This window comes from Acomys minous (assembly GCF_964271855.1).
Source record: "Acomys minous genome assembly, chromosome: 10".
NCBI classification, from domain to species: domain Eukaryota; kingdom Metazoa; phylum Chordata; class Mammalia; order Rodentia; family Muridae; genus Acomys; species Acomys minous.
The window spans coordinates 91,808,816-91,823,395 of record NC_140491.1 but is presented as its reverse complement, the minus strand read 5'-3'; the positions used below and the strand labels follow the sequence as shown (position 1 = coordinate 91,823,395).

The following is a 14,580-nucleotide window of genomic DNA, read 5'->3' as shown; positions in this document are numbered from 1 at the left end:
TAGGGAAGACATTAGTCCCCATAAACTGCAATCCGATGCCATCTGCTTCTAATAATTCTATCCAGATACCTCCCATCCATAATCCCAAATACTTGCTAATGGTCTCAATTGGCCGGATTTTCCATCCACGCCAGCCATGTGCTTCTCCTCCACCTAACCCATGGCACCTTTCTTCTCTTCTCCTCAGGGAACCCTTCAGTCTTCCTCGTCTTCCTTGTGGTGGTCTTTCTGCTTGGGTGCTCATAGTCACAGCAAAAACCTTTATCATTCTCTCAAGCCTTTGGCAAGATGCGTTCTTCCAACGTTTTCTGTGGGAGAAAGTTTTCCCTGTATGATTTTCCTTAGGGCTGAGAAATAAAGGGAAAAAAAATAGTTTTAGGAGAAATAGCAGATTTTAAACAACATTACACCTGGACCATACATATTTGGGGGCAGTGGTAATCAACCAGAAATCTCTGGAACTTTGTCAAGCAAAGCCTCCACAGCTGCTCTGGATGTCTAGTGATCATGCTGGATAGTCAGAGGTCTCTGGAACATTGTCAAGCATAGCATCTATGACTTATCTTCCTGTCTGTGACAATTTCTGGAGGCCCCAGCAAAATCCTCAGAGACTAGATCTACCAGTAGTGTTGGAGCTTCCTGCTGAGGGTAAAACTGGTCAAGGAACTGTTAAGGGGTGCATAAGATGAGACATTCCAGGGCTCTGGGAGTCCCTCTCAGACTTCTAAGTCTCTGTCTTATGACTTAGAAAGAGTTGTCACTTTCACCCCATATGAGAACAAAATCAAAAGTTACCTGTTCTGTCACCTCTGTAGGTTAAGTGGTCTTCTGTTTATGACTAAAGGAGATGCTTGACTCCACCACTAAACCCTGTTTCTGTGAGCTATGTGAGATGTTCCTGGACCCTCCTTGTCTTTTCAGGTACATTAGTGAGTGATGGCCTGTCACAACACAGTTAAAGAAGTGACGAATGGTGAATAATGCCCTGTGAGAAATTTCTAGGAAAAAAGGCAGGAGGTCTTTTATCTCAAGTGCATTTCATCTCCTGTTCTTTGACATCATTTCATGACATTTATATTCAATTTATAATACATATTTATTCTTGTTGGATGTCAGATAGAACCCCATCTGATCAATGTACTCTGAATCTGTATACGGCCTTCTCTCTTACTTTCATGTTTTCCCAGATATAATCTACAGGTGTGTGCCAGGCAATTGTATTTAACCTTGTCTGTGCTTAGACTATTCTGGGAAAGGGCCACTGTGTTAATATGTAGTATGTGCTTACTGTTATTTATTTACATACTTTTTTTGCTCATGATTTTCTGGACTCAAAAAGTTGTCCTTGGTTCACTGCTTTCCTTATTACATTCATGTATAAAAGTACACTGAAACTGAGGTAAGATTGTCTACAGCATTAAACTGTAGTTGACTACATACAAGATCCCAAATCTTGTAGACAGAGATCTGCATAGGGCAGTGGAAGTTGACAATGGCCAGCCACTGCTGTCTTTACTGGGTGCTTCTCTGTGTGTTTCTGTCAGCCCCATTGGTTGAACAAATGGCATAAGAATGGGAGAAGCAGTGAGCTGCTCCATGACAGGCTGCTGATTATTACTTTGTTGTGGCTCACGATCAGATCAGCACATCACCAGCCCATGCCACACACCCTTTCCAATGGCAGCTGGTTACAGAGGCTGCTGCTGTTGTTGTAGTGATTCATACTCAGGCAATGGTTCCTAGGCAGCTAACATAGGTTTGTAACATGGTAACTGAAGACCTACCCACCCCAACCACTTTCTCTAAATTGATTAGTGGTTTTTCTCTCGGGCAACTCCTCCCCACATCACAAGCTTAAGATCTGTGCCCTCTTATTATGGACCCAGATCTTCTTGGCTCAGCCATGTAGCCCAGAGAAAACCAAAGCCTCTGCCCATTCTTTTCATCCTGCTAGAGGAAACTGACTGCTACTTCTGGGTGTTACTACTTTATCACTCAGTCCAGTTCTCTGTGTAGAGATGGGGAGGGTCTGACCTCTCATCTGGAACGCATGCCATCTATTTTCTTGTCATCTTCATGCTTAAAATCAGAGTACATGGATAGGACGAAACAGTTTTTCAGGTGGCGAGCTTCCAAGCTCCCTGCTCTAAGGAGTTGGTTGTGAGTAGAGAAGAAGGAAACAATTTGCCAGTCACATATGGGCCAGACAAAGTTGTTCCACTCTTTCCTATTTCATGGCTTATGCATCCCTTTCGACTATTGATCTATATAATTTAAAAAGCCAAAACATACCATTCCCAGAAAAGAATAAAAAGGCCACCCTTGGTCTGATGGGACAATCTTTGCTGGACAGAGTGGAATTTTCCTTCTGTTCATCCTGACCAGGACAGGAACACTGAACAAGACAAGAAGACTCTGGAAAATTTTTACCAGGCTCTTTTGTAAGAGTATTAATTAATGCAGCTGCTGAAAACCCTTACACATCTCTCTAAGGGGAATGAGGTAATACAAGAGAGCTAAGAATCACCTGATGAATTCCTAGAGCTTCTCTGTGAGCCTAGGAAACCAGAAAGCAACCAATATTACTTTTGTTATGCAGTTAGCCCCAGATATTAAAAAAATACTTTAAAAGTCAAAAGAATTTGAAAATATAAATAGATCTCAATTTTCAAAAATTTCTCAGAGAGTTTACAATAACCTTGACCCTGCAAAAAAAATTCCAAACAAAAGAGAAGAGAAATCACAGATGGGGAAGCCAGAAACAATGGAAAATAAAATAAAAGGATGCCCTGTCCTATTTAAATAATTAACAATGATGTCTTTGCCAAAGGACTGGCAAATAGGAAGAAGCCAGAGGCATGTCTATTTAAAAGACTTAATACTGTTTCTGCCAGTTAACTAGTTTGTTTGCCTGTAGTTGCCATTACAGCCATATTAATAAAAGAAATTGACAAGCTGACTTTAGCCCAGGAACTGTTCCTAACTACCCAACAATCTGCAGAAGCTCTCTTTCCTGAGAGGGATCCCAGAGATGTAGATGAATGACTCCCCAAAAAAAGGGCATTATTGTGGGGAGCCATGCTAAATTCAGCCATGTTAGAAATCCCGTGCTTAGGCTGCATGCTGTGACTTTTGAATTGTTGACCCTTGCTGAAGGAGGTCTGGTGTTCTAGGCTATCTTTGGATCATCTACCCAGAGAAATAGGGAAGTTCTTACAGGGAACTACCCAGAGGATTAAGGAAATTCTTATGAGGAGCTATTCAGGTGATTGTATTCTTGCCTGGGGGCTAGGGAGTGGGATTAGAACAGATCATGTTGACCTTGGTATGTAAAGTCTTACTCATCTGCATTAAAGTGAGTCTTGATTAGAAATTTCCAGACTTGACTCATTATTTCTCCTGTCTCTGTCCCCACTTTCAATCTACATCCCCTCTTTCAGATGAACCCTGGTTCAATTTGTCCTGCGGGCCAGGACACATTATCTGACATTTCTACTGAACCAGGCCCATATCTGATTCTGTAAAATTTCAGCCATCAGCCTGTCCAGCCTGTTACCAGATGATGACCCAACAGAGCCTCTCCAAGAGAGCAGCCAAGTTACTGTCATCAGAGTTCATAAAATGAATAGGGTGCACATTGGGGTATAACACTACAAAGAAAGTGGGTAGGGTATCCAGCACCGACTGACATGAGGGGAGATTTGGTTGGGATATGTCAGCACACAGACCCATCATCACTAATCAGCAGGAGATCTTGGTTCATCTTACTCAGGCAAGGGCTAGCAATGCAGAACAGCTCTTGGCCATGATCAAATATGGCTCAAGAAGCTTTAGCTCTGATCTCAGATGTGAAACAGGCCCTTATCTCTGCTGCCCTTCAGAGGAGAACAAGGAAACATCGAGAATGTAACAACCAGTGCCAATTTTGGTTTTCTGGTTTCTCTGGTTAACATACATGTAAGGCTGGGCTATTAATCCTTTTGCTTACTATAGGACCCTGCTTGCCTAACTGGTCCATTTACTTTATAACAAGTTATCTTCAGCATTTTTCTGTTTAATTTTTGACTGGATAACTTGTCTATTGGCAAGAGTGGGATATTGGCATCTGCTATCAGTGTGTGAGGATCAATGTGTGATTTAAGCTATAGCAGTTACTTTTAAGAGCATGTGTGCCCTTGTGCTTGGGACACAGAAGAATTGCAATGTCCTATTGGTGGATTTTCCCTTTGGTGAGTATCTAGTGTCCTTCCCAATCTCTGCTTATAAATTTTGATTTTTTTTGTCTATTTTCCAGATATTAAAACGGCTACATACCAGCTTGTTTCTTATGCTCAATTGCCCGGAAGATCTTTTTCCATCCTTGTATCTGGAGATGATGTTCAACCTTGAAATTAAGGTATGTTTCTTGGGTTTCAGCAGAAGGATGAATCATGTTTTCACTTTCATTCTGTTAGTCTGTATCATGATTGTGGAATTGATACCATGATGTTGAAGAAAATCAATAAGTAGTGTTTGTAGATTCCTGTTATTCTTCGGTGGGATGTGTGTGTGTGTTTCCAATCTCTTAATTTGGTGATTTGAGATTATTTATTCCTTTTGTTTTATTGGGTGTAGTTAAATTCATTTGACTGGACTTCTCTTTATAGAACCTTTTTATAAGGCTGGATTTTTATACAGAATGTGCTTAAATTTGGTTTTATCATGGATCATATTATTTCCTCCATTTATTGTGGTTGAAAATTTATAATAATATAATAGTCTAAGCTGGTATCTGTGACCTCTTACAGTCTATATAATATCTGACCAGGACCTTCTGGGTTTTAAAGCCTTAACTGAGAAGTCAGATGCCTTGATATGTTACTTGGTATTTTTTCCCTCGTAGCTATTAATATTCTTTCTTTGTCCTGTCAGTTTTGTGTTTTTGTGCTAAGGGAAATTTCTTTCCTGGTCTACTCCACGTGGTGTTCTGTATGCTTCTTATACTTTGATAGGCATCTCCTTTCTTAGGTTAGGGAAATTTTCTTCTGTGATTTTGTAGAGAATATTTCCTGTGCCTTTTAACTGGGTTTCTTCTCCTTCCTCCATTCCTATTAATTTTGGATTTAGTGTTTTTATAGTGTCTCATATTTCCTGGATGGTTTATGCAAGAGTGTTTTTAGATTTAAATTTTTCTTTGACTGAGGTATCCATTTCTTCTACTGTGTAAAGGAACTCTGATTGTTTTCTTTATGTGTAAACAAATAACCTAAAAACCATCCAAACTCATAGCATGATGAGACATGAGACCTCACAAACTAAGACAGTCTATATTGTTCTGAGGTATCCACCATAGAAGACCATTCAGACACAGGTTTGAACCAATACAAAGACTCTATTAAAGTCTCTGGGTGTTGGTGACCAACTGCCAGACCCAAATCTTACTCAGGCTGTGCTTTTAAGCAAAAGACCACGTTTTAGGCTGACATGACTCAGTTAGCAAGAACAGCCAGAAGTGGAAGTACAGTAGCCAAAAAGTAAGGTAAGCACATTTAGGCACTTTCCCTAAATGGATTATGTTTTGTTCTCCTTTTGGCCTGTATTGATGTCTTTCTGCAGGGTTCTAAGGCCTGAATGGTATCTCTCTCAATGGCATAAGTTGTGCTAAGGGCTGGAAGCCTGTTACAATATTCTCTGAAAAGTCTTGTCAATGGAAAATGAAACAGTAGAGTGCAGGGGGAAAAGGAAAAGAAAAATGAAGAAGCGAGAACAAATGGAACACCTTAGGAGAGAGTAGCTTGCTTAATTGATGTTAGGCATTAAATAATGGAATACAGTTGTAGAAGGAGAGCTATAGAGTTATAGAGTGTGAGTTCAATCTAGCCTGCTAATTGGCTCCTGTCTTGACAATCTTGGTGCTCTTCCTAGGTTTTCAGATGCCTGTTGTGACCACAGGTGGTCCTTTTGAAAGCTTAGTGCTGGTCTCATCGAGTTGGAAGTTCTTCAGTGATGGAGTCACAATACCAACTCACATTTAGGCAGGTTCCTTCAGAGAGTGGGTTACAAATATGGTTCATTCTTTTCAGCTTTTCTTTGTGGAACTGGGTCTAGTCTGTGGAAGAATCCCACGCTGGTGGGAAAGGCATGAGATGCAACAAGAGCAGCTCCAGTTAAGGTGGCAGGGATGTGAACCAGATGGTCACATTATATCAGCAGTCAGGAAGCATAAAATAAACATTGGCTGTTCAGGTGCTTTCTGCTTTCCATTAAGTCCCAGATCTCAGCCCACAGTGTTGTATCACAACATGAGATAATGTCACAAACACAGAACATTAAGAAATGTTTATGGGGACCTCCTCCCCCACCCTATGACCACAGCCTATCAGGTCTCATCCAGACAGCCTGCTTTCAGTTCCTCTGTGTGCCCTCTGGGCCTTCCTACCACAGGGAAGTGATTAAATTTGGAGCACCAGAGTTCATGTCAGAGGCACTTCCTACTCCTCCCTCCCCCTAAACCTTGGAGAATGAGGTATTCATTGGCTATGGGAATGGAATAGAGCAGAAGAGGGAGGGAGGGAGTGAACAGGAAGATATAAAAAAGGGGACAACAATCAGTGTGTAATCTTAATGAATTATAATATATTTTCTAAAAATAAATATTTATGGAAATATCTATTTTAGCTGTTCTTAGCAAAAGATTGCCAATGGCAGACTTATAATAAAAGAGGATGTCTTTCTTCGGTGGAAACTAAGGGCAGCTGCACACAATGACACACAGCGATGTGACAAACACAATATTAAGTAAAGGAAATTAGGCAGAAAATATGACGGTCTGTAAGTTTTGTCCTATATATAAAATTATAAATACATAGAAATGTAAAAGTGAATAGAAATTAAGGTCTTTTAACTCAACAAAGCCTCTCTGGAAATGTCCTCACATGCAGGGTCCTCCTAAGTCATACTAAATCCTCAGTTTTTGCATACACAGCTCCCAAAAGCACCTGATGGAATACCTTTTCCAAATCTTGGGGCATCATACTGGACAGAGTATGTTAAATGCAATCATATTTTTTTCCTTGAAACAGAGTCTTGCACAGGCCAGTATGGCTTACAATTTCCTATGTAGCTGAGGAGGCCTTTGAATTCTGATTTTCCTGACTCTATTTGACAAATGCTGAGAGTGCAGGTATGTGGCACAGAGCCTGGCTGGGATTTCAATGTGTGAATTTTATACTCAGGAAATTGAAAGAATCAAGCTGTACTATATCTGCACTGGGACACCCATGGGTGCCCTGTGTTATTTTTGGTACTGAAATGATGTGTCCTGAGTGAGCATGCACTTTGTTATTTGTCTATGTTGAAAAAAGAAAATTAAACCTTTAAGAATTATTATAGAACAAAGAATTATGTAACAAATAAAATATAATATCATCAAGTTAGATTACAGAAATTAGTCCATTTCATGGTATATTATATAGTCATAGAACTATTATTGGTTGAAGATCATTGCAGTAGTAAATAATTAATTCTGATGACTCTCTTTTGAAAACTAACTCTCAACCTCCTTATGCCTATATATTTGCATACACTTTAAGTCAGGGCCTCAGTATATAACCAGGCTTACTCCTGCTGCCTCAGCCACCTGATTAATAGGTATTAGGCGTTCACTACTACGCTTGGCTCAGATGTTATATCCTGAACTCTTAAACATTGAATCAAAATATTTCCCTGAGTTTAAAATCAGGAAGTGTATTTTTGTGTGTTAACACTGCATAAATAATAAAAATAAACAGTTAACTTATATAAATTTCCCTCTCAACAACCCAAACAGCAATTTATTTGCTCATTTTCCTCTTTATTAGACATACTTTATCTCTTATATCTTAAGCATATCAGAGAAAATATCAGAGAGGAAAAAGAAGAAAGAAAGAGTAAAAAAAAGTTCCTATGGTTCAATCAGAGATGAAAAAACATATACCAGAGTCTAAATTTAAGCATTATTGGATTTTAGTCATTTTGCTGTAACCTATTCCCTTGTAATGATTGAGAAGCAGATAGGTCTATACACATAATGATATGTACATATTTGGATATAATGTTATTTATCTTGTGACAGAAGATTTTGCAGAATGCATTGCTTAAAGAAAAAGTAATTTTACAAGACATTTACACTATAGAATCAGCAAAGAAAATAATTGGGAGACAGGATGAGTCCACAGAAATCCTTGTTGGGAGGGATTATCTCACTTTAGAAAGTTTTCCTGCAGTTCACAGAAGCTTTGAACTCCAGGGGCCTTAGAGGCCATGAAGCCCTTGACATAGATCTAGGAAATGGTAAATATAAATAAAAAGCGGCTGAAAAAAAAAAGACTGTGCTTCAGGAAGGATTAGATTCACAGCAGCTGAAAGACTCGGGCCAGCTAGATTTGAGGGAAAGACATCTTGAAGAAATTAAGCTTTTCCTGAGAGACATAGTAGGAGAGAAATAATTCTGTTAGTGTGGTTTCTCAGAACATTGGCAAACCTTTAGTGATAGCTAACAACACATCAGTTTCCTCTTAGATGAGACAGATTTTATTAACACTAAACCCATCAATGTTTTCTAAGACTCCTTGTCTACTTGATTGCCATTGTGTTCATATTTTTGAAAGCTAATATTTCTTTCCCAGCCTTTTCTCCTCTGATGCCTCTTTCTTTACTCTGTGCAGAGAAAGAGATTTAAGTCATTTGTGCCTTATCACTTTAAACCTTTACAAACGGGGGCACTGTTTCATACCCTCAACTCAATTTATTGCTAGATTTATTTTCCTCATTGTGAGACAAATGTTAATTGAACAGCTCCTCCCCACAAGGAGAATTTCAGTTTTCTAAAAGTCAAATTAGCCACACCTAGCCGTGTTATTAAAAGTCTGTGATAGACAAATCAGTACTAATGATAGTGAGTATACATGTTGAAATGGGATGGATTAAGGGAGGTTAAAAAAAAATCTCTCAGGAATGGTTTATTCACAAGTCCTGGTTATATGATGAGGGTATAAATTAACATACTTGGGAAATACTCTGACATCAAATAAAGTTACACATTTTGCTACATGCAGTTGTCATTCAGAATTACACTTGTAGGCGTATGCCCAATGGAAAGGCATACAAATATGTAACAAAACATGAAGAAACTATCTGTCTTAGCTCCAAAGAGTCAACAGTAGCAGACCTGCTCAAGAGGACTCACTCAGGTTCGAGGAGATGGACTTTCCACCTTAGACCATGGCCAAGTTCGTCAGTAACTTCTTAGAGAAGGCTCAGGCGCTGGTAACCGCTGCTGTGACTTACTGGAAGCCTGGACTGGCCACATTTTGGAAGTATTCAAAGGTTGAGCTGGTTCCCCCAACTCCTGCAGAAATCCCCACAGCTATTCAGGGCGTTAAAAAAAAATAATTCAAAGTATTAAAACTGGTAGCTTCAAACAGCTTACAGTTAGGGAAGCTGTGCTGAAAGGTTTGGTGGCCACTGAAGTGTGAATGTGGCTTTATATCGGAGAGATCAAAGGCAACCATGGCATTGTTGGTTATGATGTTTGAAGAACAATTTTTAATATCTGATTTTATTTGAGTTTATATTTGAGTGTTCTTGGACCATGTGTAATGAGACTGCTATCTGAATAAAGTACTAGCTGTAAAAAAAAAAAGTTGCTTGTTCAGCAGCATACAGAAACATGAGGTCATGTCACAAATACATGTCAAGTAAAAGGAATTATGGATTTAGTAAGTGTTGGTTTATAGATAAGCTTGTAAATTTGAAAAACAATTTAAAGTTGATAAGAAGTTAATGAATTCTAAAATCTAAATGGATATTGTTGATTGTTTTATTTGCCTGCACTCAAACTTCAACCTCAAATAATAGCTAACAGACAATACCTCACCATGTGTCGCAGCGGCCCAGGCACTGAAGGTCTTTTTCTGCCTCAGTTGTTGTAGTGATTTGAATGCAGGTGTACTCTACTATACTGGTCACAAGACAGATTTAAAGGATCCTGTATCTTGGATTTTTATGACTTCTGATATCACAATGCTGTTAGTTGTTTTTGCATTTCCATCCCTCCTTTAGCCTCATTTTCAGCTTATTAACATGTAGCCCATGACATACATGTACCTATGTCATGATGTAATTAAGTTTTTAAAGAATAAATTATTTAGCACAAAATATACATTATCTATAATGTAGCTTTCAAATATTATTTTATTCAATTTAAATAATATAACATAATAAATAGAAGAAATTTATTCTTATTTACTTTTTTTTTTTTAACTCATGTACCTTCTCTCTATGGGAAATGCCTCCAAATCATCTTACTTAAAATTTTATTCCATATGCAGAGCCTTATAACTGGTACAAATGCAAAGTAAAAATAAATCTAAATGTCAGCAGTGAATGGGTTATCTCTACATCTCATTATGCAAGCCTTAGAGACCTTTGTGAAAGAGGGGGTAGACAAAATGTATAACACAGTAGATGGAGAAAAGAGATGTAAAAATCAGGTGTGTGGACCACACCACAGATATATGGCACACATTAATTCACAATCACTGTGGTTGCCTGCATAAGACCTACATATGATCATGCCAATCAAAATTTCCTCACGAATGTGTAGAGACATATGCAATTGATGGGTGCTGAAAGAGTGGAATCATTCTTCTTTGGGGATGTACGCACTGATAGATTCTTTAGGTCCCAGTGAATGGCCCACACATCCATGGCAACAGTAATTAGACCCAAAGTGTTATTAATAACAAAAACTAAAAAGGAAAAGGACAGAAATCTTGGAAGATGTGATGGAGACCATGGAGGGAGGTAGTAGTAGGTGAATACATGCATACATACATGGATACATACATACATACATACATTGTATAAATATATGAAATTCTCAACAAAAATAATTATTTACTAATAAAGTATATGGAATTTTTCTCTATGAGGCAATGTGCTTTTATTTTCAGTTATGTCACTTAATCTTTCTATTAATCTTTCTATTATTTTTATTCTCTACCATAGCATATAAGCTGCTTAAAGTCATGGACACTCCATTTATGATATGTTTATCCCCTTTTACCTTACTTCATGTGCCTTACATGGGTGGAAATTAAGAGAATTGAATAAACCAAATTCTGCTGACATTGGTTAGCTGTGTATGTTATATTGCTGTATATTAGAACTAAAAATGTAAGATTAACCAGTTTTAAGGTATTAGAAGCAATACAAGGAAGTTAAATCTGGGGTGTTAAATTTTCAATTCAACTTAAGATACACTTTGAAATTAAATACATTATAAGTCTAACGATAGAAGTTTTTTTAATAATGGAAGAAGATATTTTTGAAATTTTATGTGATAAAGAACCAGGAGTTTTTATTTGCTAATTTATTGCAGATCAGCATTCTTTAAAATATGATACAATGAATTACAATGTGAAACCAAGAGGTCAGTGATGTGTAAGTGTATGTGCGTGTGTCTGTGTTTGTGTGTGTGTTGTAATGCCGATCTGAAAGAGATGTGAGATAAGGATTCTTCTAGGGACAGAGGTTGGTTCTAAGGAAGGCAGAAGGTAAGACAAACACTGAGTTACAAATCCTGGATGACTACTCCTAGAGAGCGCAAAAGGATCCATGTCATTTCTCAATATCTAATAAGTCCCCAACACAATCCAAACCAGGGCCATTTAGTCAGGACCCCTCCACCTTCATTAAATAGTTTCAAGGACACACAGTGGCTTAACCCTAACTTGGCAAGACAGCTGTTGCCACCTTGATCACCAGCTAGGATGATCTCACAAGGAAAATTTCACATTTGATTTTAGCAGGCACATGGGCATCTGAGGTTGATGAAATAACCCATCCTCTGCCTGGCTAGGTTTTTGTACCTGACATTGATCCTTGATGGTCTTATCAAACCAGAGATGTAGAAAATGGGGAAGGGATGGCCCATTGAGACTATATGAATACTTGTCTATCAGAGGGGAAAAATATAAGTAGTAAAGCTATTAACAATTAAAAAACTAGAGGAAATTACACCAGAAGCATTCTAAAATCCTACTCCTTTTCAATCTAGGCTAGCTGAAGCCAAGAGTACTTAGATTAATCTCAACCCCAACAAATCATCCTGGGTGTATTTGTAAGTTTAAGCTCTCTAGATACTGGACAACTCCTTCAAAATTAGGCCAGGTACCCCAAAATCCCTCCTATGTTTTAATAAACATGGCCTCAATAGTCTTTAATAACCTTGAGGGAAAAAAAGGAGGATACAAAGACAAAATGGAGGGAAAAGGAAAGCACAATTGATAGTAATCATGTCAGCTTCCTACTTTCTTAACTTGGGAAATCCTAGACCCCAATCTGGTAGCTGCTCCATTCAGACCAATGTAACCAACTCAATTTTGAGTAAAATGATTTTCCTGCTGTTTTTGAAGGCAGAAGGTGGTCATTCCAGCACAGAAGGAGCAAGGCTACTGGGTTATAGACTACCCACAGGGCAATGTCTCTTTTACAAAGTAGATGCAAACTTGAAGTAAAACTATCCTCTCCTTTGTGAATTCAGCCCCCATTCAAGGCAAACTCGGAAGAGGACAGATATCAAAGTGGATTGCATTGTTTACCTTAAGTGATGTGAGAAGAATTTCCTGAAAATAAGCTGAATCATTATGGGTTTGAGGCTCTGGACTTTATAAGAACAGAGAACACTAGATGAAAATGAATCATGCATGCATTCAATTCTCTCTGCTGTCAGCTCTGTTTGTGATGTGACTAGTTGCTTCAAGTTCAATAAGGACTGCTGCTTTCACTTTCCTACAGTGGTGGACTCTATCCTGGAGTTGGAAGCTAAAATAAACTTATTTTTTCTAGGTTGCTTTTTGTCAGGATGTTTTAATCACAGAGGCAGAAGTGAAACTTCTGGACCATGTGGAAAACAGATGCATATAATTTTTTATTTACTCTTTGAATTTCTAACATGTTCCATTATGTTCATTCTATCAAGAGATAACATATCTAAATATCAGAACTATTTAAGTTTCTTTGAGATGCCTGAGGCAATTTTATCACTCTTCACAACAAGACCCATATTCATCAATGCCTCAAAATTGTCATTTGGCCCAAAGGACCTCTTTATAGTTTTTATTATAGAACTTTGCATCACGAGCAATATCTTTTGCTGAAGTATAAAATGATACCATTTCAGGACACTTGTTAACAGTGATATCTGTCATAATTGGGATTAAGGACTTTAATGAACAAGCCTGCCACTGGTTATTAGGATAATCCCAACTCAAGACCTTTTGGGGGATCATCTTGAATTAAGTAGAGAGATTGAGTCTATTTTAAAATATTTCCACAAAACAAAAAGACATTCAAAATGTCAGCTACAAATTCTATCACATATTTCATTTTGTCTCCATCGGCACCCAAGTTCTAAGGCATGTCAGCATGGATTTATCTGCCTAGAGTTGAGGCTGTTCTATCCCTAGAAGCTCAAATGATTATTTTAGAGAAACTTTTGGATATCTGTTTCCTTTTCTGGCAAGAACCAGATAAAATCAGGCCAGAGATATCTCTAGATGTCTGTAAGTAGTCAAGATCATTCCTTGATCACTTGAGTTCCTTCTTTTAATTTTGTAAGATCTCTCCTCTTATTCCCTAAGTCATTATTTTATACCCATCAATTTAGGAAACTGTCTAACACAATTATGGACAGGGGTCAACATTTACTTTGAGTTGTAATCTCCATTTTCATTTCTATACAGAAAAGACAAATATGGTAGTGGTATTGTATTGGGGGCGTACCTCCTGTATTTCCCCTTATACATCTCTATATTTAGGAATTGACTTCCTCTCAGAGGAAGGATAGCAGGCTACCAAGAAGAGACTTGATATCCTATGAGCATATACAGGGGGAGGAGGTCCCCCTCAGTCACAGTCATAGGGGAGGGAAATAAGGGAAAAAAGGGGAGGGAGGGAGAAATGGGAGGATACAAGGGATGGGATAACAATTGAGATGTAATATGAATAGATTAATAAAATATATTAAAATTCTGAAAAAAAACCGAAGGAGGCTCTTTACACATAACAATGACCAACAGCAGTACAAAGTGAATATGGGTAAAGTTTGATATAAAAAATTGCCTTTTCTCTTTCTTTAGAAGGAAGTAGATACGTATGTGGATTCTGTTTATTACTTTATATAATGAAATTATTTTTTCCCTATGACATCCCAATGTCCTTAAATCAGGGGTAGGCCTTAGCCATGGGCATTCTGATAAATTTAGTCAAATATAGGACAAGACACCACTTTAATATTGGTCTTTCAAAACCTCACTTTTCAGGGCCCTCTTGATTTTTTGTTTTAATTACCTGGACTATGTAAAGGAATACTTCCCAGGTGAGACATCCAAAAAATTGTCTAGAATCCTTGAGACTCCTCTATTCTTGCCAACTACAGCAGCCTATTAATAGATAACCAATGAATTTATGTTTAGGGAATACCCAATGGAGAAGCCTTAAAGGGACAGACTACCATTTATATATATAGCCCTGACAACTAAAAGACAGGGTTGCAGT

General features: G+C 38.0%; 1 protein-coding gene and 1 pseudogene across 3 annotated transcripts in view; both read left to right on the top strand.

Annotated features, from left to right (window-relative positions):
* LOC311606691 (uncharacterized protein) overlaps nucleotides 1-14,580 on the top strand; it is a 401,544-nt gene that overhangs the window by 116,980 nt on the left and 269,984 nt on the right. For both annotated transcript variants that reach the window (XM_084798037.1, XM_084798036.1), the window contains exon 3: nucleotides 4,295-4,396. In XM_084798037.1, the coding sequence (XP_084654163.1) occupies nucleotides 4,295-4,396 (102 nt within the window). The remainder of the gene's footprint in view (nucleotides 1-4,294; nucleotides 4,397-14,580) is intronic.
* Nucleotides 9,241-9,554, top strand: LOC311606690 (ATP synthase subunit g, mitochondrial-like; annotated as a pseudogene). The gene has a single exon. The product of its transcript is annotated as an ATP synthase subunit g, mitochondrial-like (transcript).